At 46.7% G+C, this 24,576-nt stretch overlaps 1 protein-coding gene across 4 annotated transcripts in view; it reads left to right on the top strand.

Annotated features, from left to right (window-relative positions):
- Positions 1-24,576, top strand: part of LOC111142492 (DiGeorge syndrome critical region gene 2) — a 91,632-nt gene that overhangs the window by 58,370 nt on the left and 8,686 nt on the right. For all 4 annotated transcript variants that reach the window (XM_022495702.1, XM_022495701.1, XM_022495700.1 and 1 more), the window contains 3 exons: positions 456-532; positions 8,381-8,557; positions 22,876-23,079. In XM_022495702.1, coding sequence (XP_022351410.1) covers positions 456-532; positions 8,381-8,557; positions 22,876-23,079 — 458 coding nt within the window. The remainder of the gene's footprint in view (positions 1-455; positions 533-8,380; positions 8,558-22,875; positions 23,080-24,576) is intronic.

The following is a 24,576-nucleotide window of genomic DNA, read 5'->3' as shown; positions in this document are numbered from 1 at the left end:
AGCGGAGACCAACCTGGAGACCATGAGCATGGTTTCACCCAGCACCGCACTGTAGATGCACACGGGTTTGTGCTTTATTGAGATGTAATTCACATACTATAAAAGTCACCCCTTCAGAGCACACCGTTCTGTGGTTTTCACGGAGTTGTATTCATGGGGCTCTGTATGCCCCAGGAATAAGATTGGTCTTGCATAGAATGTGAAAACTTTATTGGATCAGCCAATAAGAATGGGCTTGGCAGGAGTTAGCCAAGGTACAACCTTTTCTGCCCTGTGAATTTATTGTTTAGACCTTTAATGCATTTTATTAAAATTAAGTATCAAAACTTTAAAAAATCATTAATGCCTTACAAACTTGATATTGGAAAAGTCACTCTAAGGTGCCCACATTCACACCCAGTCCATGGCTATCTCCCTCCTGTGCTGAGGCCTGCTGGCTTTCCACCCTCCTACAGGCTGTGGGTCGGCTACCAGTATGTCATCGCCAGCCGGAACCGCTCCTTGGAAGGTCGCTGGGAGGTAGCATTCAAGGGTAAGTCTTTCTGAAGAGTTGTTGGGTTTGCAGTTGGGCTGGGGTGGGGGGCATCATCCTGACTAAGAGGATATTGCTGGGGGCTCCCCACTTTCCCCCACCCTCTCCCCAGCGGTGCCTGGTGCAGGGCTCATGGAGAGGAACAGGCCCCGGGCTGTGGGGAGCACCATGATAATGGGCAGGCACCCCAAGGCCCTTGTTTCAGGCCCTGTATGGGGCTAGAGTCTTTTCTGGAACGTGTGCTTCCTTCTCACTTGGCCAGATTTCTAGACTGTCCATTTTCCATTTAAGTGAAGGCCTTTAATTGGGGTATAAAAATGAGCATACAGAGTGTGCAGCTCACAGAGAGGGAGGCATAAGCTTTCTAGGATAGAGATATCCAGAAGGAGAATCTAAACTGGTAGGAAAGTCATCAGGCAGATGGAATTAAAATAGAGAGTGTGTGTGTGTATACACATATGTTACTTTAAAGATTTTATGCTGAGCTGCTTGGAAACACCAGCTTAACATAAAGGAAGTATGTCTGGTGTGGGCAGCTGAGTCCTGCGCCCTGCCTGTCCCTGTCCCTCCCCTCCTACCCCATTGCCCTGGTACCGGCAGGTTTCACTCAGGCCCTGGCTGTGGCCTCTCCACTTGCTGCTGGAGCTATGTTCCCCTGCCCTGTCCCCTTGTCAGGCCTCATTTTTGGGGTGCTGTTTGGACCTGTGGTTTGAGCTTGGGTCCTGTTCTTTTCCCCCAAACATCCTGGTCCCACTGTGGATTTCTTAAGTATCTCTGAGAAGGACAAGTGAGGAAGGGTGGCCCCAGGGACCCCAGACATCTTGCTCTGTGCACCTCACTGTAGAGAACGAAGAGGACTGACTTTAGAGCCCACCTGTTTCCCAACCGGAGTGGCCTTGAGGCAGGCTGTGTTTTTACATAGAGGGGGTGGAGGCACAGACAGGATTGGTATTCAAAAGCCCCGGGCAGCTGGATTCCCTGAAGAGGGACAGGGTCTCACAGGACAGGGTCTTACAGGACTGGGGCGCTGAGCCTGGCAACTGGAAAGGGGCAGGGAGCAGAGACGGGGACAGCAGAGGCCCCGACAGAGAGACCACACCTACCAGTCTTTGCTCCTGCTTGGGAGGTCACCCCATTCTTGTGTCCTCCAAGTATCCTATTGAAAACAGGTCCCAAATTCGCAAACTTGGTCTTTCAGAAGAGTTGTGAGTATAGTGTGTAGATGACCCACCAGAATAGTAGACAAGTAAATAGCTTTTGGGTCTCCAGGCCCGAGTGTCACCAGGTACGTTGGAAAGGCTAAATCTAGTAGTTCCTCATTGCCCTAAACACAGCCATGGGTGGTGAATCCTAGGCCGAGGCCTGCTGCTCTGACCCCAGCAAAGGGTGCTGGCCTTCAGGATAGTCTAGCCACTTCCTGGACACGGTTATCTTCTTGACACTGGTAAGCAGAGAATACCCAAGTCTGCAGGGCATGATAGCAGACTCTGAGCTGGGGGACATGGGGCTGTCCCCCCTGGCGAGAATAGCAAAGGCTCCAGGTGGTCTTTCATGGCCATACTTGTCTCTATGGCTTCACTGGGCCATTTGGAGAGCAAACATGAAATTAAAAAAAAAAATGTATTGACACTGGCAGCAGTGGCTCAGTGTGAGAGGGGCCCAAGGCAAGAGGGAGGCGCCCACACGGATGGTGCCAATGTCTAGCAGCTCTCCACGGGCGTGGGTGCGGTGTGGTGTTGGCTGCTCGTGGTTGCCCAAGTGGGCTTGGTGGTTCTGTTCTGGATTCCAGTAGTAGCCACAAAATGAATATGTGGCTAAAGAAGATTCCTCCTGGCCCGGATACTCGACAGGCTCAAGATCATTTGTCCTGTTTTTTTCTGTTGTTTATTTTTTTCTTGTTTTTTTTTTTGTTGTTGTTGTTGTTGTTTTTTGGGGTTTTTTTGAGAAGGAGAGAGAGAAGGGCGGGGAAGGGATAGAGGGAAAGGGAGAAACAGAATCTCAAGTAGGCTCTATGCCCAGCGTAGAGCCCATCACAGGGCTCAGTCCCATGGCCCTGAGATCATGACCTGAGCCAAAATCAAGAGTCAGATGCTTAACTCACTGAACTACTCAGGCACCCCTGCTTTGGGTTCAAAGAAACTAAAAGAAAAAAACAAAAACCCAAATGGAGTACATGAATTCCGAGGCATCCTGGATTGGGAGGGGAATTATAAAAACTTTAGGGCACAGTAGGGAAGCAGAATCCGGATTTGTAGTAGAGGTTGACTTGTGGATTTTCAGAGGCGTGACCATAGTACTGTGCTGTGGACGGACGGGCAGGGCGAGCTGCTGTGATGCAGGACAGAGCTTCGTGGGAGTTCATTGTGTTCTTCCCTCTGCTTTTGTGTCTCTTTGAAAGTGTCTGTCCCTGGGGCACCTGGGTGGCTCAGTGGGTTAAAGCCTCTGCCTTCGGCTCAGGTCATGATCCCGGGGTCCTGGGATCGAGCCCCACATCGGGCTCTCTGCTCAGCAGGGAGCCTGCTTCCCCCTCTCTCTCTGCCTACTTGTGATCTCTCTCTGTCAAATAAATAAATAAAATCTTAAAAAAAAAAAAAAAAAAGAAAGTGTCCGTCCCAAAAGCATCTTAAAAGGTTTCTGCTAAGAAACTCCAGCGCGAGACAACACTGACAGCACAGCCCCAGCGAAGGAGCTGGGGGGGGTGGGTAGGGGGGTGGGCAGAGCCCACCACCTTTCCTTGTAAAAGGAGCTGTTGGCAAAGCGCCACCTGCTTCAGACCTGGGGATGCTCCAGGGCCTGACAAGTGGGCCCTAGGTGATGCATCACAAAGGCAGTAGGAAGTAGATTTAAATCTTGCCATTAATGGCAAACTCGCCCCGAAGAAAAGACTGTGCCCAAGAATATGAGTGAATGGTGGTAGGAAGCCATGGTGGTCGGAAGCCGCTGCGGGAAGATGTTTAAAAATATTCACTTCATTTACATCCTGTCCAACGTTTTCCTGTGTGTTTTATAACCCATTGTGTATCAGCACAGCGGGGCCCGCGGAGTATTATCCCCATATACACACTTCCTAACCGTGTCTGCAGGTACCCCACTCGCAGGTGCGTGTGAGGTGTGGAGCTCTGCTTGTGAGAGGGGCCTCCTCCCATGCCCCCCCCTCAGGGAGGCCCTGCCTCCAGCTTCTCTGAACAGCAGGTCAGCCTCACCCCAGGGTGCTGAAACCCAGCACTGAGGTGCTGAAACCCTGACACCCCTGACACTGACACACAGGGCCTGGGGTGCCACGGACGGCCGAGAGCTGCTGCCACCAGAGAACGTGGAGTGCTGTTTTTATAACATTGGTAACTGAAGTTTGAAAAGAGATCTGTGTTCTCCAAAGGGAATCATCCCTGTTTTCCCGCAAGCCACTCCACAGGGCCCCAGCATCTGGTAAAAGTGTCATTTCAGTTTCTGGTTATTATATGTGATATTTATTTTAAAATACAAAAATGGAAGCATACTCTGTGTTTGATGTGTCCACGTTGTGTGACTCGCTTATTTGAGACCTGCTCAGTCCAGCATCTCGGCCCCCATTATTCCCCCATCTCAGCATGCCCACCTCTAGGGGCTCACTCCCGTCACTGGTGGGCTGAGGCCACGCATGCCACTTAGGAGGCCCTTTGTGGTCTCAGTTGTCTTGGCCCTGGTGCCCACACCCAGGGAGTGTGACCCTCTCATGTACCTTGACCCATCCTGATCTAGAATCTTCTATCAGCAGGGAGGAAGGAGGCAGTTGGGGGAGGACCAGGACTTGGGTGAGACTTGAAGGCACAGTGCAGAGACTCTGCCCTCTGGGTGAGGTGACCGTCAAGCTGGAGTGGAGTCAGCTGGGGCAGGCCACCATTCTGCTGAAGGAAGGCAGCCTTCTAGTAGAGGAGCATTTGGGAGGATCCCCACAGCCCCTTGTGGGCCCCAGGGCAGGCCCATTCTGTGGGGGCTGTGGTACTGTATGGGAAGGTGAGGCCCTGCTTCGGGAGATGGACAGCCCACTGTGGGGAAGCAGACAGCACTCTGGGTAGAAAATGAATGACCGTCAGCCTACTGCAGGATGGGGGTGCCAGCAGAGGAAATTCAGTGTTGTCGCATATGGCCATGTGTGCCTGGCTAGGGACAGCTTATGCACAGAGGGAGTGGGTGTGTCTGGGAGCAGCAGCTGCCGATCGGCAGGCCCTCGTGCAGAGGCAGCAGTCAGAGGGGGTCTGGGGGTGGGGGAATCTGCTGGTATGATCACATGATCTCATGCCCTTTTATTTTATTTTTTAAAGATTTTATTTTTTGTCAGAGAGAGCACAAGCAGGCAGAGTGAAAGGCAGAGGCAGAGAGAGAAACAGGCTCCCCGCTGAGCAAGTAACCCGATGTGGGACTTGATCCCAGTACCCTGGGATCATTACCTGAGCCGAAAGCAGCAGCTTAACCAACTGAGCCACCTAGGCGTCCCTCTCATGCCCTTTTAGACCTGTCCAGAATCTCATCGCTTGTCACCAGGTCACAGCCACCAGATCTAACATCACCCACCAAAATTCCCAAACACACCTCCAGCCTGATCTTCTTGCTGCCGACCCCACCCACCCACATCTCCTCACACAGCTGTCTGAGGGTCCTCTACTCTTCCCCCTCCCGCCTCTGGGGCTCCTTCTCTTAAGAAAGGCTACAGTAGCCTTTCCCTCTGCCCCCTCTCTAGCCACATGCCTCCTTTGCTGTCGCTGTAAGCCCTCCCTGGGATGCTCCTTCCCAAGGTCCGGGCTCACTCCGGTGCACGAGAAGGTAGCACAGCTGGCCTGGTCCTGGCTGGTGCCTGGGACAGCTTGGGGGTTAGGTGGAGCCTACTATATCAGGCCGCCTGGACCACATGAACAGTGGTGAGCCTGGAATCAAGGTTCCCCAGGGGCTCCTCTGGGCAGAAATGCCACATCCATGTTGCTGAAGCTTGCTGCTAGCAAAGCCCACACACTCCTGCTAGGTGGGAGAGTGCTCGGGAAGTCTGGCCTGGATGCCCCCAGACCCCGCCTGAGCTGTCCCCTTCTCTTGCTGCTGCTGTACCATGCTGTGTTGCTGTAATACGACTGCCACTAGAAGCTGGGCCCCTTGAATCCTTCTAGCAAAGCAGTGAGCCTGTTTGTGGTATGGGATTCCCAGCACAAGCCTGGTCACCCCTCCCCTCCATTCTCTGCTCCCATGGCACTGCTCCGAGGCCTGCGTTCATCTCTGCGCTCTAGATTTCTTTTGACCTAGACCAGTTGTGACCTTCCAACATCACATATACTTCATTCATTGGGTCTCTTAGTCATCTGTTTCTGGCCTTTACAACCCCCGCCCCCACCTGGTGTGAGCTCTGGAAGACAAGGATCTCTGCCTGCTGCTGTCACCCAGTGTACCCCAAGTGCCTGTTCACAGGCTGGGGCCTGCAGGCATTTGTTAAATCAGTCGGGGAGATGATTAGGAGGCTGTGTTAGATGGCTTGGGCTGCTCTAACAGAGTACCACGCACTTCTGGCTTAACCCAAGTTTACTTTCTCACAGTTCTGGGGACAGATCCAAAATCAAGTGTCGGCAGGGCCGCCCTCCTTCCAGAGGCTCGGGGAGTTCCTCCTTTGCCAGTGCATAGTGGCTCCTGGCGTTCCTTGGCTTGTGATAGCCACATTCTGTGCTCTGCTCTGTCTGTGACCTTTTCCCACATGTTTCTCTGTTTCTTCTCTCTTGGTATAAGGACACTGGTCCTTTGATTTAGGACCCACTCCAGATCCCAGATGATTTAACCTTGAGAGCCAAATAAGGTCCACATGGTGACCTTATTCCAGGTGGCTATGAATTTTGGGGGGATGCTAAGTGAAGACCACACTGAGTGTGTTGGGATTAGCCTCATTTAGCTCCTGGCAGAGAAAGGATGGAGAGGGCACATAAAATGAAGACCCGAAAGGAACGAGGTTTGGCAAAGAGGAAGTGATCTTCTAAGTTACTGGTTTCAAGAAACCACAGCTCACATGACCTCAGGGTTAACAGGGCTTCTGAGCAGCACAGAGCGAGGAGGCCCACATAGTCCCGTGGGCACCAGCGGGTGGGAGGAGCTCGCTCCACTCTGCCCTCCCTGTCCCCTCTGTCCGTGCATGGCCTGCTGGCACTGGAGCCGCCCTCATCCACCCCACCCTCCGCGCTCAGCTTGACTCAGGCAGGTTCCAGGCAGCCAAGGGCAGGACAGGTGGTGGGGGCCGGGCCCCTGGACTGTACCCTGAGAGGTCACCTGTGGCCTTGATCGGAGCTTTGTAGTCACATGCTGACATTGTGCTCTGGGCTGGTGACTAGACTTAGGGCTAAAGACTTTTTTTTTTTCCTTTCTTTCTTTCTTTCTTAAAGAACATGAGCCGGAGGGGCAGAGGGAGAGGGAGAGAGAATCTCAAGCAGACTCCATGCTGAGTGCAGAGCCTGATGTGTGGGGCTCAATTCCAGTCCCCTGAGATCATGACCTGAGCCAAAACTAAGAGTTCGATACCCAACTGACTGTGCCACCCAGGTGCCCCTGAAGACATTTTTTTTCTTTTTTTTTTTTTTAAATAAAGGGCAGGATGAATCTATTCCATTTTCAGCCTATGAGATAAGAAGTCAAATAGTGAAGAAAACAGTTTTTAAGAAGGGAGGCTTCTGCCAAGGGAAGGGCCATCTGAAGGAGAAGAAGAGGGCACACAGGGTTACAGGAGACCTCGTTGCGGCAGCACCCACTCTTAGCATTGGAGGCAGTCTCCCCAAATGGTGTGAGAAGCCCCCCACTCCTACCCTCCTTCCGTGGTCCTCCTGTGATCATGGAGCCCCAATATCCCCTAGCAGGGGTGCAGTGACATTGTGCCTGTCAGCTGGGGCGTGAGCCTCTATCCCATCAGTTTCCCCAAAGTCCATCTTCCTGCCCGTGTCAGGGAGCTGGGAGGCCATGTTCCCAGTGTGTACAGGATGAGGGCCCACATCCAGACTCGCTAGCTCTTCCAAACTGACCTCCATGCTTAGTTTTGGGAAAAAATAGGGTTCAGAAGGCATGCATGGGAACACCTTGTCGCTGTCCAAGGGTAAACCGCCTTGCTGTCATAGTAAAATGAGGATATCTCCGGTGACCCACGTCTGGGTTAGCCTCAAGGCATCTTTTGGTGGTCCAGTGTTGAAGGGTTCTCTGAGTTAGAGAGTGGGCTCTGGGAGCTGGCTGTGCTGTGCCCCAGATATGGCCAGAGTCCTACCTCCTGGGACATTGCAAATGAGAAGCATAGAGGTTCCTGGCCCCCTCTCCTGCACTCCGATACCCCCACTCTGGGCTGCCAGGGCAGCACGCTCTCTGATTGCCTGGTCCCCAGCTTGGAAGGCAGAATTTAAGTGAGTGACAGAGCCTCCCTGGAGCTGGGAGGGGTTCCCAGGGAGCCGGTGCTTTCCAGTTCACCTGGCCAGCTGATAGCCCTGCTGGGTCGTCAGTCAGAGCCATGGTTCTGAATTGTGTGTCCTAGCACGTGCAGTGGGTGCCTTTTTGAGCCAATCTTCATTTACTAGTTGATACCCTGTTGGGATGGGTTCCCCCACTCCTGTTTATTTGTTGTTTATCCTTATGAATGCGAACATTTTTAAGCTACTGTGTTCTGGCCCGTTACTTTATTCATCCCATTGCCCAGAGCTGTGCTCGTGGGAACTAGGGGAGGCTGTGAACGAATGCTGTACCTGCAGTGTACCTAGCACGGGGCGGCCCACAAGCCCTCTGACTGATGGTCCAGCTTGAAGGGGAGCCTTGGTCCCCACAAGGACTGCATGCGATTAGTCTGTTGACACCATGTTATTTTCCCCCCAGGTTCCTCAGAGGTGTTCCTGCCCCCGGACCCCATCTTCGCCTCAGCCATGTCGGAAAGCGACAACGTGTTCTGCGCCCAGCTCCAGTGCTTCCACTTCCCCACCCTCCGCCACCACGACCTGCACAGCTGGCATGCAGAGAACTGCTACGAGAAGTCTTCGTTTCTCTGTAAAAGAAGTAAGCCCCCTTGGCCATGATTCCTAGGGAGCTGTAAGGAAGTGCTTTTCATGAATACAGGAGTATGGCTGTCTGATTTCTGGACCTTGGTGTCAACCTTGAGTAGACTTTGACCTCACGGTGCACTAAGGCAGACCCCTGTGTCACAGCAGGGCGGCAGGAGCTCCTTGCCTGGCTTACCCCCCTCTTTGAACACACACCACTGCCGTCGGGGGAGGGCGAGAACCTGGGCAGCAGGCCATGTCTGTGAGCCCTCGTTTCTCTTTCCCAGGATAGAAGTGATAATTCCTGCCCTCCACACCGCGTTGTTCAGGGATTAAATAAGAATGGTGGCAGAGGACTTGCCACATCTCGTGGTGGTTTGGAGCCACTGACTCCCCTGGTCACCCACCTGCACTCTCCTTGGGTCTTTCCAAGACTGCCCATGCTGTGTCTGGACCACTCCCCCAGCTCCGTCTGTGATCCTCCCCTGTCCCTCTGCCTGCTCACTCACCCATATTCCACATCGAGGTCTCCTCCGGCTTCAGGGACACACAGTGTGTTGTGCTTACTAAGGGCAGGGCCCCCTGCCCAGGCCCCTCTGCGGTGGGAGGAGGGATGAATCGCACCTAGAGGCAGCATGTTGGCCATCTGGGGGTGCAGCTGATGGTCTCAGCACCATTGTTTTGGACCATCATTCCCTTCCACACTGATTTTTCATTCATCAGGGGTTCGTAGATGTCTGAGCCTATTTCTGGACTCCATTCTGACCCTTGCCTGTTTGTCAGTCCTGTGCTGATACCACACTGTCTTTACAGGAGCCTTGGGATACATCCTCCTGGCCAGTGCTGGGCTTCCCTGCCTCATTCTTATCTCTTTTGCTGACTCTCAGCATTTTCCTTCTTCACCTGAATTTTAGGATTCATTTTTGAACTCCATTATTAGAACGCTTACCTGGTTGGATTCCGCTAGATTTTCTATTTAGGCATTTTCATGTCTTCTTTCAAATCTTTGACTTTTTATTTCTTTGTTTTTTCCCCTGGTGTTCCTTTACTTGCTAAGGACTCCAGTGTAGTATTGATTAAAAGTGCTGGTAGTGAGCATAAACTTATCTTCCCAGCCTCAGAAGGAAAGCTTTTAGTGTTTCAGTGTTAAATATGGAACTTTTGGGGCACCTGGGTGGCTCAGTGGGTTAAATCTCTGCCTTTGGCTCAGGTCATGATCCCAGGGTCCTGGGATCGAGCCCCACTTTGGGATCTCTGCTCTGCAGGGAGCCTGCTTCCTCCTCTCTCTCTCTGCCTGCCTCTCTGCCTACTTGTGATCTCTGTCTGTCAAATAAATAAAATCTTAAAAAAATAAATATGGAACTTTCTTCAGGATTGAGAAAATACGGGGGCGCCTGAGTGGCTCAGTTGTTAAGAGTCTTCCTTTGGCTCAGGTCATGATCCTGGGGTCCTGGAATTGAGGCCCATATCAGGTTCCCTGCTCGGCAGGAAGCCTTCTTCTCCCTCTCCCCCTGCTTGTGTTCCCTTTCCCTCTTTGTCTCTCACTGTCAAAAAAATAATAAAAAGAAAAAAAAAATTAAGGGAAAAAAAAAACTTAAAAAAAAAAAAAAAAGATTGAGAAATTACGGAATGCCTGGGTGGCTCAAGCAGTTGAGCGTCTGCCTTCAGCTCAGGTCATGATCCCAGGGTCCCAGGATGGAGCCCTACATCGGACTCCTTGCTCAGCAAGGAGCCTGCTTCTCCCTCTGCCTGCTGCTCCCTCTGCTTGTGCTCTCCTTCTCTCAGTCTTTCTCTCTGACAAATAAATAAAATCTTAAAAGAAAAAAAAAAGGATTAAGAAAATACCTTTTTGAGGTTAAGAAAGTATACCTTTCCACTCCTGTAATTTGCTGGGAATTTCTACATTACAAAAATGCAGATGCCTTTTCTGCACTTACTGCGATCGTGTGGCTTTTCCTCTTTACTGATTTATATTACTATTTTGCTTATATTATATGACTTTATCATTTACCTTTTTACATTAGTAGATTTCTGATATTAAACCATCTTTGAGATTCTTTTTATGTGTATTACTGGCTTTGTTTGGCTGATATTTTATTTAGGATTTTTGAAACTCTTTTAAGAAGTGAGCTTGTCCTGTTACGGTTCTTTTCTATGTTCTCCTTGACTAGTTTTTGTATCACATTTATATTCAATTTATGAGATCAGTTGGGAAGCTTTCTTTTTTTCTTTTTCTTTTTTTTTTAAGATTTTATTTATTTATTTGACAGAGATATCACAAGTAGGCAGAGTGGCAGGCAGAGAGAGAGGGGGAAGCAGGCTCCCCACTGAGCAGAGAGCCCAATGCGGGGCTCAATCCCAGGACCCTGAGACCACGACCTGAATCGAAAGCAGAGGCTTAACCCACTGAGCCACTGAGGTGCCCCGGGAAGCTTTCTTTTTTACGAGTTTCTAAGTCAGTTTGCAGTAGTTGGGAATGATCTTGTCCTTGAGTGTTTGGTAGACCATACCCTATGAGACTATATGGGCCTGGGAGGTGGGGGACTTTATAACTTGTTATTTAGATACAGAGTTGATACTTGAACAACATGGGTTTAAATCCACTTATATGTGGGTTTTTTTTTGTTGTTGTTTTTTTTTCAGTAAATACAATATACTGTTGAAAATGTGTTTTCTGGGATGCCTGGGTGGCTCAGTTGGTTGGGCCGCTGCCTTCGGCTCGGGTCATGATCCCGGCGTCCTGGGATCGAGTCCCACATCGGGATCCTTGCTCAGCGGGAGCCTGCTTCTCCATCTGCCTCTGCCTGCCACTCTGTCTGCCTGTGCTCACTCTGACAAATAAATAAATACAATCTTTAAAAAAAAAAACAAGTGCTTAGAAAATGTGTTTTCTTATGATTTTCTTAATACTTTTTTCTTTAGCTTATTGTAAGAGTAGAGTATGTAATGCATATATCATATACAAAATCTGTGTTAATTGTTCATGTTTATCTGTAAGACTTTGGGTCAGCAGTAGACTATTAGTAGTTACATTTTTGGGGCAGTCAGCAGGTACACGTGGATTTTCGACTATGCAGAGGTCAGCACCCTTAATCAAGAGTCCACTAATTTCGAGCTTAGGAAGAAGTTGTGGGAATGGTACAAGGACTTCCTCTCCTATACCCCGCTATGCAGATTCACCAGTTAATTTGTTTTTTGCCACATTTGCTTATCATTTTTTCTCTGCATATTTATTCCAAACTATTTGAGAGTAAACCGAAGATACTGAACCCTCGAGGCCTAAATATTTGGTGTATTTCATAAGAACCAGGACACACTCTTACATAACCACGACACAGTTATCAAAATCAGGACATTTAACATGGGATTAGTGCTAAACAGTAATCTACAATTTTTTATGACAGTTTTGTCAGTTGTTTCAATATAGCTACTTCTTTCCTGGTCCAAGATCCAGTCCAGAATCAGACATTGCATTTAGTTGTAGTGTTTCTTTAATTTCTTTTTTGTCTTTCAGTTTGAGTAATTTCTGTTGACATGTTTTACTAATTCTTTCCTTAGCTTTGCTGAGTCTGCTTATGAGCCCACTGATGGCATTTTTTACCTGTTCATTTTTTACATTTTTTGTGTTTCTCATTTCTAGCATTTCTATTTTTAAAAAAAGATTTTATTTATTTGAGAGAGAGAAAGAGAGAGACAGAGCACAAGGTGAGGGGCAAAGGGAGAGGGAGAAGCAGACTCCCCACTGAGCAGAGGGACTTGATGCCAAGACCCCTGAGATCATGACCCACACCAGCTGCTTAACCAGCTGAACCACCCAGGTGTTGCTGTTCGATTCTTTCCTGAGTTTCCATCTGCGGAATTTTTCATCTCATATATTATCTGCGTTTTCCATTAGAGCTTTTAACATATTCATCATAATTATTTTAAATTTTCTGTGGGATGGTTCCTTTATTTGAGTATAGTTTGATATACTCGTCTCTGGAGTTTTTGTGGGTTATTTTTTTCCGGCTTTTTTATGCCTTGTAATATTTCGTCGAAGATCAGACAGCTTGTGTAGGACAGTAGAGATTGAGTTCACTAGGTGGTTTTGGTCCATGGAAAGAGGCTTGCCTTTCCTTCTGATAGGACTTGCGTGTAGGAAGGGTTTTTTACTACAGTGGTGGTGTAGGGGGTCAGTGTGGGCAGGTTTGGGGCTGGACTGTAGGTATCCTCCATGCACCCCAGCTTTCAGTAGCTGCCTTGTGCCTAGAGTGGAGCTGATTTTCCAAGGGGCTCTTCTTTTTTTTTTTTCCCCCTTTATTTTTGTTATTGGCAAATGTTTGTTTTAGGGGTACAGGGCTGTGATTCATCAGTCTTACATAATTCACAGCTCTCACCATAGCACGTACCCTCCCAATGTCCATCACCCAGCCATCCCAACCCTCCCACCCACTTCCCTTCAGCAACCCTCAGTTTGTCTCCTGAGAATAAGAGTCTCTTATGGTTTGTCTCCCTCTGGTTTCATCTTGTTTCATTTTTCCCTCCCTTCCGCTATGATCCTCTGTCTTATTTCTCAGATTCCTCATATCAGTGAGATCATATGATAATTGTCTTTCTCTGATTGACTTATTTCGCTTAGCATAATACCCTCTAGTTCCATCTACATCGTTGTAAATGGCAAGATTTTGGTGTGGGGGGGTTTTGATGGCTGCATAATACTCCATTGTGTATATATATACCACATCTTTTTTTTTTTCTTTTTAAGATTTTATTATTTATTTGAGAGAGAGAGCATGAGAGGAGAGAGGTCGGTGGGAGAAGCAGACTCCCCGCCAAGCAAAGAGCTTGATGCAGGACTCAATCCCAAGACTCCAGGATCATGACCTGAGCTGAAGGCTGTCATTTAACCAACTGAGCCACCCAGCCACCCAACTGACCCCATACCACATCTTCTTTATCCATTCCTCTGTTGATGGTTATCTAGTTCCCCTGTTGATGGTTATCTAGGCTCTTTCCATAGTTTGGCTCTTGTGGACATTGCTGCTATAAACATTGGGGTGCAGGTGCCCCTTAGGATCACTACATTTGTATCTTTGGGGTAAATACCCAGTAGTGCAATTGCTGGGTCGTAGGGTACCATTTTTTTCAACTTTTTGAGGAACTTCCATACTGTTTCCCAGAGATGCTGAACCAGCTTGCATTCCCACCAACAGTGCAGGAGGCTTCCCCTTTCTCCGCACCCTCGCCAACATCTGTCACTTCTCCAAAGGGCTCTTCTTAATGTCTGTTCTGCCCTCCGCTTGAGATCTTCCCTTTGGGCCACCCTTCAGGGAGACTGTCTCTTGCAGCTAGCTGTCTTAATGTGTGTGGCCTTCACAGCTCCAGCTGAAGTTGTGGATCCATCACAGGGGCTTTTTCATCAGTGCCCTGAAGGTTTCCAGTGCTCTGATTGGGAGCGGTTGGGTGGGAAGCTGGGAGCCGGCTAACGACAAGCTGGGCAATTGAGCCAATTCATTTGAGGCACATGCTTGGCTTTCTCTGCTGAATCCTGCCTTGGAAGTGTGGGAAAAAGTAGGCAAGCTCATAGTCATCGACCAAACCCTCAATGTTCTGGGCTGGTCGCTGCAGGGGTGGTGAGTCAGAGCTGCGTTGTCGTATATGGCCTAGCCATCATCTGTATATTTAGTCTCTTAGATATATCATGAGGCATGTGGTGTCGCTTTGCTCTGATATTGGTGACATTAGCTTTGATCCCTGGATTAAGGTTGTACCTGCCAGATTTCTGTACTATAAAGTCTTAGTTTTTCCCATTTTGAAATTAATAAGTAATATGTGAGGAGATCCTTTGAGGCCCTATAAAATTCCTATTCCTTATCAGACTTGTACCTGCTGATGCTGCCATGTACTGGCAATTTTTAAACTCTCATTCCTTCCATGTGTACTAGTGGGCATTCTTTTGTAAGGAAGAGCATTCCCTTCTCCCCCATTTATTAATCTCTTTATTTGTATTAGAATGCACTCTTGGATTTTTATTATATAAGATGGGTTATAATTCATGAGTACCATTATTTATTTTTATGTTAAGTTGACCCATTTATGCTGGTATATATGTATGTGTGTGTATTTATTTATTTTTGAAATTGACATTTTTATTGAGATCCTGTAGGTTCAGATGCATTTAAAGTAAGTTAGAGAGATCCGTTAATATGTTTTGCCTTATTCCCCCAAATGGGAGTGTTTTGCAAAACTGTAGTATAATATCACAGCCAGGAATATTGACTTGGACATAATCCACTGATCTTATTCAGCTATTTTCAGGTTTACTTGTATTCATTTGTGCTTGTGCACATGTGTGTGTGTGTGTGAGAGAGAGAGGGGGATTTATAGAATTTTATTACTTGTGTAGGTTCCTTTTTTTTTTTAAGATTTTATTTATTTATTTGACAGATAGAGATTACAAGTAGGCAGAGAGGCAGGCAGAGAGAGAGAGAAAGGAGGAAGCAGGCTCCCTGTGGAGCAGAGAGCCCGATGTGGGGGCTCAATCCCAGGACCCTGGGATCATGACCCAAGCCAAAGGCAGAGGCTTTAACCCACTGAGCCACCCAGGCACCCCTACTTGTGTAGGTTCCTTTAACACAGTTGAGATATGAGTAGTTCCAGCACCATAAAGAGCCTCCCTATTATTCCTTTATAACCACACCCACTTGGAGCCACTGTCTGTAGTGGTCGAATTCTCCAGTGAAACCACTTGGTCCTGAGATTTCTTTTGGGGCTAGTTTTTAAATTATGCATTCTACTTAGTTGTTGGTTACAGGACTGTTCAGATTGTCTGTTTCACATTGAGTGAATTTTTGATAGTTTCTGGTTTGCAAAGAATTGATCCATTTCTTGGGGCACCTGGGTGGCTCAGTGGGTAAAGCCTCTGCTTTCGGCTCAGGGTCATGATCTCAGGGTCCTGGGATTGAGCCCCACATCAGGCTCTCTGCTCCGCAGGGAGCCTGCTTCCCTTCCTCTCTCTCTGCCTGCCTCTCTGCCTGCTTGTGATCTCTGTCTTTCAAATAAATAAATAAAATCTTTAAAAAAAAAAAAAAGAATTGATCCATTTCTTTCAAGTACTCAGATTTATGGGCATAGAGTTGTTCATGGTGTTCTCTTATTAACCTTATGACGGCAGGATTTATGTGATGTCCCCTATTTCATTCCTGCCCTCGGTGATTTGTGTTTTTCCCAGTTTGATTTTGCTAGAGGTTTATCAGTTCTGTCGATTTTTCTTGAGAACCAGCTTTTTGTATCGTTGATTTTTCTCTTTCTGTTTTACTGATGATTGCTTTTTATTCTTTCCTTCTGTTTGCTTTCTTTTTCTAGTTCATCTTGTACTCTCTGGACTCAGCCTTCTCCCAGAGTGCCTTGGAGGACCTGGGCACTAGTTATATTCATGGCTTTTACGCCCTTTCAGTGGACAGAGCTGAGACTGGTGTGTGTGCCTGCATGTGTGTGTGTCTATGTGTGGATATATACTTTCTTCTTTCTTGATTAGTCTTCCTGAAGGTTTGACTCTTTGATTCATCTTTGTGAATAACCGGTTTTGGGTAGTAATGGATTCTCACTATTGTGTATCTGTTTTCTGTGCCATTAATTTCGTTCTTTTTAAATTTTTTTAAGATTTTATTTATTTATTTGACAGAGTTCACAATAGTCAGAGAGGCAGGCAGAGAGAGAGCAGGGGGAGTAGGTTCCCTGCTGAGCAGAACGCCCGATGCGGGGCTCAATCCCAGGACCCTGAGATCATGACCTGAGCCTCCTGTCCTTTTGTAGTCAGTATATTTCCCCCTTCTAGGAAATCATTCTTATCATAGGTTAATCATAGATCATATGATTATTTATTTATTTGATAGAGAGAGAGAGTTCACAATAGGCAGAGAAGCAGGCAGAGAGAGAGAGAGAGAGAGAGGAGGAAACAGTCTCCCTGCTGAGCAGAGAGCCCGATGCGGGGCTCAAACCCAGAACCCTGGGATCATGACCTGAGCCGAAAGCAGAGGCTTTAACCCACTGAGCCACCCAGGCGCCCCAGGTTTACCCTTTTATTTTTCCATCTTCTAGAGTTAGACCCTTATCTCCTTAATTTTTAGTTTTTTCTAACATAAGGCATTAAATTTTATTTTCCATGTACTTATAAACAATAAAGTATGCAGATCTTAAGTGCAAGTTTGTTGAAATTATACCATGTATAATAACTTCCCCAAACCAAGATGTGGAATATTTCCAGCCCTCCAGAAGATGCCTCTTATCCTTTTGTAGTTGGTATATTTCCCCCTTCCAGGAAATCATTCTTATTATAGGTTAATCATAGATCATTTACTGTATTTACTAGTAGTCTCTGATTTAATTTAGTGGCTTATGTTTATTGTGGTCAGATAACATGATATTTATGTTCTATTGTTGTTAGGATTTTTGTTACTATTCCATATGTGCTTAAACTTTTGGCCATAAGACTTTTTATACATTTATTAGCTCAGGCTTATTTTTTTTTTTTTAAGATTTTATTTATTTATTTGACAGAGATCACAAGTAGGCAGAGAGGCAGGCAGAGAGAGAAAGAGGAGGAAGCAGGCTCCCTGCTGAGCAGAGAGCCCGATGCAGGGTTCAATCCCAGGACCCTGGGATCATGACCCAAGCCGAAGGCAGAGGCTTCAACCCACTGAGCCACCCAGGCGCCCCAGCTCAGGCTTATTGATGGCATTGTTCAAGTCTGTTTTGACTGCATGATACATCAGTTGTTGAAAGAGACGTGTTTTAATCTCTGACTATGGATGTCACATCATCCATTTTTCCCTGATAATTCTCTACTTGTAGCTTTATCTGTCTTGAGGTCATGTTATCAGGGGGATAAGTACTCATAATTATTATAGCTTTCTAAATTGAAACTTTTTATTATAATGTAATGGTCCCTTTTTATCCATACTAGTTTTCGTTGGTTTTATTTAAAGTCGTACTTCTTTTCCAGTGGTAGCTGCATAATGGCATTATGAGAAGAGGCTTAATAGTTGGGTTCCACATCAGGAAAAGGGGGTAGTAGAGCACCCACCTCACCTTGTTGTTGGGAGAGATCAGTTAACATACGTGCAGTGCAAAGAACAGTCCCTGTCACATAGAAAGCTCTCAACACATGTGAACTATTTTCATTTTTTTTCATTATTATTACATCTTTTTGTGCTGGCTTCCTTTCAGTTTGCCTTTTTGTACTCTTTTAATTCAGTCTTCAAATTGATTTTGGCACCTTATTCTCTGCTGTTTACACAGGATTTTTCTTCCTTTTTATCTTCTCCAGACTTACATGAACTTAGTCAACTTTTCTCTAGTCTCTTTTTTTTCTTATACTGGTTCAGAAATTGTGTTACATATGCCTGTCATGTTAGTGGTTACCCTTACGTTTTTAAAGGGCATAATGGATTTACTTTTTTTTTAATCTGAAGGCAGTCAGTGTCTCTAACTTCCTTCCTGTTAATACAAAGACCCTATGTTGTGAGGCCAGTCTAAGATCTGAATTACAAATTTACAGAATTTGCTGCTCAGTAAGTAATTTCTTTTCTCCCTAATGAAGCCTGTAATTTGCAGTGGACCGGTGCCACTTCGCATTCACTGATCAAGTGAGGAAGATCTAAACTGCACGGGGGCCTACTTTCTACTCACCATGCAAACCACCTTCTAAGAAGGCTTAAAAAGGGACATTGGGAGGATGGTTGTAACCAACCCTTACCATCCAGTTCTGCAGAGCACGTGCCATGCGTCTGCAGCTTGGGTACGCCTCCCCTTCCCTAGACAATGAATTCCCAAGGGACCTCAGAGGCTGCTGAGGACAAGTGTGCTTTTGAATTAATTCTTTTATGGGTATCACTCAAAAAGTCACCGTCAGCTGGAATTGGAAAGCAGAGGGGTTTTTTTGTTTTGTTTTTTTCTCCAGTGGCAGCCATTTCAGCCCTAAAGCTCAATTCTTTGAAGGGCCACTTGACACACCTCCCTGTGCACCTAAAAATAAAAAGTTTTAAAAACAAAAAAACCCCACTCTATATTGCTTTTGCTCCAGTTGTTCCCCAGCTTCTGACTTACATGTACTTGTCCATTATTTTACGTTTACTTTGTTTTTATACTTCTAAGATGAATCACTTACTGTTTTATGAAGTTAGCATTTATGTACCTTTCCTCACAGGTTCATCAGTTTCTTTATTATTTCTTCTCGCATCCCACTTCTTTCTGGGTTCAGCTTTTTATTTCTCAGATACATTCTTCAGGAGCTCTTTGAGATGTGGCTGTGGTGTTAGTGCTACACTCTTTTACTCTCTGAACGAAAAGTCTGTATTTTTTGCCCCTAGTCCTGAATGTTCATTTAGCTGGGTCTAGATCTGTTGGTTAACAGTTACTTTTTCTCAAGACTTTGAAGATGGTATTTTATTGTTTCTGCATGTTCCTTACTCTGAACTCTCATATGCCTTTCCTTGGTTTATTAGGTATATTATAAAGTTTAAAACTTCTTATTTTCTTCTTCCCTTTTTTTTTAAGATTTTATTTATTTACTTATTTGACACAGAGAGAGAGAGAGAGAGAGAGATCACAATTAGGCAGAGACACAAGCAGAGAGGTCGGGGGGGAAGCAGGCTCCCCACGGAGCAGAGAGCCAGATGCAGGGCTTGATCCCAGGACCCTGAGATCGTGACCTGAGCTAAAGGCAGAGGCTTTAACCCACTGAGCCACCCAGGCACCCCGAACTTCTTATCTTCTTGCTCCACAAGCAGACCGTGAGCACCCTGCCCAGGTGGCCAGGTACCCCAGTGTGATAAGAACTCAGGCTCTGCCGTGAGTTCTCCTTCTTCCCTTCTGACTGTGACCTAGTGATGGTCAAGTATTCCAGTGAAATCCCCCCATGTCTTTGCTTGTGTACTCCGTCCTGAGCCCCAGTAAAGCACTTGCTGTGGCTCCTCACTCCTTCTCTGCTCCCCACCCCCACTTGGTTGAGCAGCACGCTTGGTGTTCTTCCTGTGTGATCCCTTGTTGGTGTGCAATGACTCTGTCCATCCAGAACCTATGAGTATAATGCACATTGTTTTCCCCTGCCTCCCCTGTACCCCTCCTTGTGGCCACACCTTACTGACCATTGCCTGGAAGTACACAGAACAGCAGGTAATCTTTCTCTCTTGTCGCTTTTGAGAGTTTCTCTTCGTTGATACGCTAAGGTTTCATCACACTATGTCTAGTCGTTGATTTTTTTTTTATTTTTATTTATTTTTTATTTCTTAGAGAAAGAGAGAGAGAGAGCACAAGCAGGCAGGATGGCAGGCAGAAGCAGAGAGAGAAGCAGGCCCCCACTGAGCAAGGTGCCTGATGCAGAACTCAATCCCAGGACCCTGGGATCACGACCTGAGCGAAAGGCAGCGGCTTAACCAACTGAGCCACCCAGGCGTCCCAAGTAATTGATTTATTTTTATTGGTCCTTTTAGGACCCCTGGGGATTTATATGTTTTATTAATGATGAGAAGATCTCAGCCATCATCTTTTTTTTAACAGCTTTATTATGATATAATTCACATACTTTACAAGTCACTCATTTAAAGTGTACCATTCAGTGCTTTTTAGTATATTCACAGGAAACTGTAACTATTAACACTAACTCCATGTACATCTATATATACATTCTACAATATACATTTTATTCACATTAGCTTCAGATTGATACTAGGTTCATTTCAGTGATATGTGGAATGTTACCTCTTAAAACCCAATTTCCTTTCTTTCTTTCTCTGGTATTATCATTATACACATTATGTCTGTTAGTGTTGCGAACAAACAAAACATTGTTAATTACCACCGCCAGTCATTTCCTTAGCCTGGAACAGCTTTGCTTCCACACACCTCCTTTGGGCTGTTATCAGCAAACACATACATTACATTTCTGTATGTTAGAGGCCCAATACTATGTTATAAACACAATATCTTTTTTTTAAGATTTTATTTATTTATTTGACAGAGAGATAGAGAGCACAAGTAGGCAGAGCGGCAGGCAGAGAGAAGGGAGGCTCAGCAGGGAGCCTGATGCAGGGCTCGATCCCAGGACCCTGAGATCATGACCTGAGCCAAAGGCAGCCACTTAACTGACTGAGCCACCCAGGCACCCCATAAACACAGTATCTCATAAAATTGCTTTTTCATTCAATTAAGAGGAAAAAAATACTCATTTATGGAGCACCCGGGTGGCTCAGTTGTTAAGTGTCTGCCTTCGGCACAAGTCATGATCCCAGAGTCCTGGGATTGAGCCCCACATTGGGCTCCCTGCTCAGCGGGAAGCCTGCTTCTCCCTCTCCCACTCCCCCTGCCTGTGTTCCCTCTCTCACTGCGTCTTTCTCTGTCAAATAAATAAAATCTTTAAGAAAAAAAACTCATTTATATTATCTTTCATAATCACATGATTATCTTTTCTAGCACCTTTTGGTTTTTTGTATAGATCGAAATTCCTCTCTGAGGATCACTTTCTTTTAGCCTTAAGAACTTCCTTTGGGGTGGAGTGCCTGGGTGGCTCAGTCGGTTAAGTGTCCGACTCTTAATTGCAGCTCAGGTCATGATCTCAGGGTTGTGAGATAGAGCTCTGTGTCGGACCCTGTGTAAGGCTCTGCACTTCATGTGGAGTCTGCTTAGGAGGCTCCCTTTTCCTCTCTCTCTCTGCCCCTCCCTCCCCTCATGCTCAATCTCTCTCCCTCAAAAAAAAAAAAAGACTTCCTTTGTTATTACTTTATAAGGCATGTGTGAATGCAACAAATTAGGTCTTGTCTGTTTGGGGGAAAGTCTTTATGTTGCCTTCAGGTTTTGAAAGCTAGGTTTGCTGGGTGTAGGATTCTGATAGTTTTTTCTTTGAGCATCTTGAGTATGTTATCCCACTGCCTTCTCACCTCTCGTTTTTCTTCCAAGAAGTCAGCTGTTAGTTAGCCTTATGGGGTTCTCTTATAAGTAACATGTCATTTCTGGCTTGCTGTTCTTAAGGTTTCCACATTTCCTTCGATGTTAGCACTTTCACTATGATGTGTGTGTCTGCCGTGCTTAGGGCTCTTTGTATTTATCCAACTTGGAGTTTGTTACGCTTCCTACATGTATAGGTTTTGTTTTTCAAGGAGTTTGGGAAGTTTTCAGCTGTTATTTCTTCAGATACGTTTTTCTGCTCCTTCTCTCTTCTTCTGGTACTTCTATTTTGTGTGTGATGGTGCACTCAGTGGTGTCCCATGTTTCTCTGAGGGCTGCTCATTTTTCTTCATTCTTTTTCTCCCTCTTCTAACAGAAATCAGTTCTATGTGAGTTTCTTGCCCTGCATATTCCTGACCACATGAGCGATATAGATCTGACCCCAGTCCTTTCTTTTTTCTTTTCTTTTCTTTTTTTTTTTTAATTTCATTTATTTGTTTATAATTTGCCAGAGGGAGAGAGACAGCGAGAGGGGGAGGGGAACACAAGCAGGGAGAGTGGGAGAGAGAGAACAGGCTTCCCGCTGTGCAGGAAGCCTGATGTGGGGCTTGATCCCAGGACCCTAGGATCATGACCTGAACCAAAGGCAGGTGCCTAACAACTGAGCCACCCAGGCACCCCGACCCCAGTCTTAAGTGAGGCACAGACTCATGGTTGTGGGATTTGTGATGCGTGTTTTTAGATATCTTTACTCCATTTGGAGATGGAAACAAACATCGTCTCATGTCCCTTTGCCTTTCACTGAGCATGTGTCTTTCGGAGAGCTGCCCCTGCCTCATCCTTCAGCCCTTCCTCCAGGCATCTGTTGTGTCTAGGGCTGGCTTAGGGCTCTGAGCTGTCAGCTTCCTCTCGTCTCTGGCAATGGCCATTTCTCTTCCTCCTGCCCCACAACAGCTCTGCACAGAGTTTACTGTGTGTTTCTCGGGACTAGTGGACTGTTTTTTCAAGCAGAGCCAGCAGCTTCTTGGGAGAGTCATTGGAGACATATTCTCAGATGTGTTGGAAAATGGTTAACATGCATGACAGCTACATTTTAAAACTGAGGAAATCTCTAAGTAAACTGCTTAGGCAAATCCTTGAAAGCAAACACTTCTCCATGGGCTTTTCCCTGGCATCTAGCACTCTTCTCTCTCCCAGCTGTCTGGGCTCATGGCCAGGTGTGCCCTGATCAGGCTTTGTCCTAACAGCGAGTTGTAGTGACAACCTCTCTCGGATAGCCACTTCCTGTGGCTGTGGGCCAGACTCACACACTTCAGCACTGGGAGGGCTCTCTGGTTGATCTTGCTAACTCCTCTGTTGTTGTGTCTGCTGCCTGATGATGCATACATATATGCATGTATGTGCATGTTGCAGGTCAAACGTGCGTTGACATCAAGGACAATGTGGTGGATGAGGGGTTCTACTTCACCCCCAAAGGAGATGACCCATGCCTGAGCTGCACCTGCCATGGTGGGGAGCCTGAGATGTGTGTGGCTGCCCTCTGTGAGAGGCCCCAGGGCTGTCAGCAGTACCGCAAGGACCCCAAGGAATGCTGCAAGTTCATGTGCCTGGACCCAGGTGAGACTGATGGTGGGTCACAAGTCAGCCTCTGTGTTCTAAGCTGGAGCCCAGATGTTCCTTCGCTTTCTCAGTGGTGGGCACTCATGAGAGCTCATGGCACATGGCATAGCAACATTTTGTTTATGGAGCTGTTCAGCCAGCTTTGATGGCCAACTACTCTTGTGAGCATGTGTGTGTCACATGACCCGGCCTTCTCTAACTGCCACCTTACAGGTTGGCTTGTGTCAGCTCTCAGGTAGGTAACCAGTATTGTACATCAGTGAATTTGAATTTGAATGAGGGTGCCTGTTCATGAATCAGCTGTAACTGATCGCTTTAAATCTGACCTGTCTCTCTCCTCTCAAGATTTATGTCCCCATTTTAGCTCTTTTCCGTGTTTGGTGAGTGGGGGGTAATGACAGTTTTTATTTGCTTATAGTCATCAATTTCTACCGCTAAAATCTTTCAGGAGAAAGTTTTGAGAAACCTAACTCCATTCTACCAGGTGGTGTTTGTGATTAGACACTATACAGGCATGTGGTCTCTAGATAGCCCTCGTCCTTTCCTTTCCAAAGGAAAAAGAAAAGAGCAGCAGGTAGCAGAGTGCTCTGTATGACAGTTAGTGGGCATCACACTCATACAACATGCTGGATTATTCTCCACACCAGTGCAGTTGGCATCTCTGTGAATTCATAATCTCAAGAGAACTGTAAATCAAAAGCATGAATTTGCTTTTTTATCTTGGCAGTGTGAGACAGACGTGGACAGGGCCTTGTGGAAGTCCCTAAGCTCATGGACCCCGTAGAAGAAAAGCTTGGGCAGGGTGTGGTGGCCATCTCCATCCTCCAGGGCACCTGTGGAGGAGAAACTGGTTTGCTTATTGCTAGTGGGACAGGAGTTGGAACTGGTGTGTGAGAGCCACAACAACTAGAACGCTCATTAAGTAGAGAGTTGTCAGTGTTCCTGCATGCCAGGAAGGGCATCTGCAGGAGAGGGCAAAGCAGTGTCAGAGTGTGTCTGAGGTTTGGCTGAATCAGACACTTTGGCACATGTCCTAGAGGTGCAGTCGGCTGTGAAGAGTACAGAAGAGCCTACCAGGGAGAGTGGAACTCAGTGAGGGTACCCTTGGGCCTCCCTGTCTCACGGAGTAGATCATACCTGCTTGTATAAGATGCATTCCTATGGGATTCTGACAAGCACTGATTAGGTGCTTACCAGGTCTCCTGTGTCCTGGCCACATCACTCTGAACCCCTAGCTCACTTACCTTCCACAGGAGTCAAAGACTGGCTTTTACAAGCCACATCACATGTATTTCTCATTCTATTTCTTAGGAGTCTATCCATATTGCCTTACCTCTCCACCTAGGCTTTGTCAGAATGACCAGGCCTGTGTAAGACCTGTAGGGCCTGCCAAGCCCTGAGGACTTCTCAGCAGAACAGGGCTCTCAGGGCATCTGGATGAGACCATAGTTGCTGCAGGCCATTCTCCTGTGCAGCCAGAGCAGCTTGTCCAGG

The sequence above is a fragment of the Enhydra lutris genome, unplaced genomic scaffold (assembly GCF_002288905.1).
Source record: "Enhydra lutris kenyoni isolate GAN:26980312 unplaced genomic scaffold, ASM228890v2 scaffoldscaffold8, whole genome shotgun sequence".
Classification (NCBI taxonomy): domain Eukaryota; kingdom Metazoa; phylum Chordata; class Mammalia; order Carnivora; family Mustelidae; genus Enhydra; species Enhydra lutris.
This window is presented reverse-complemented; position numbering and strand designations above follow the sequence as displayed.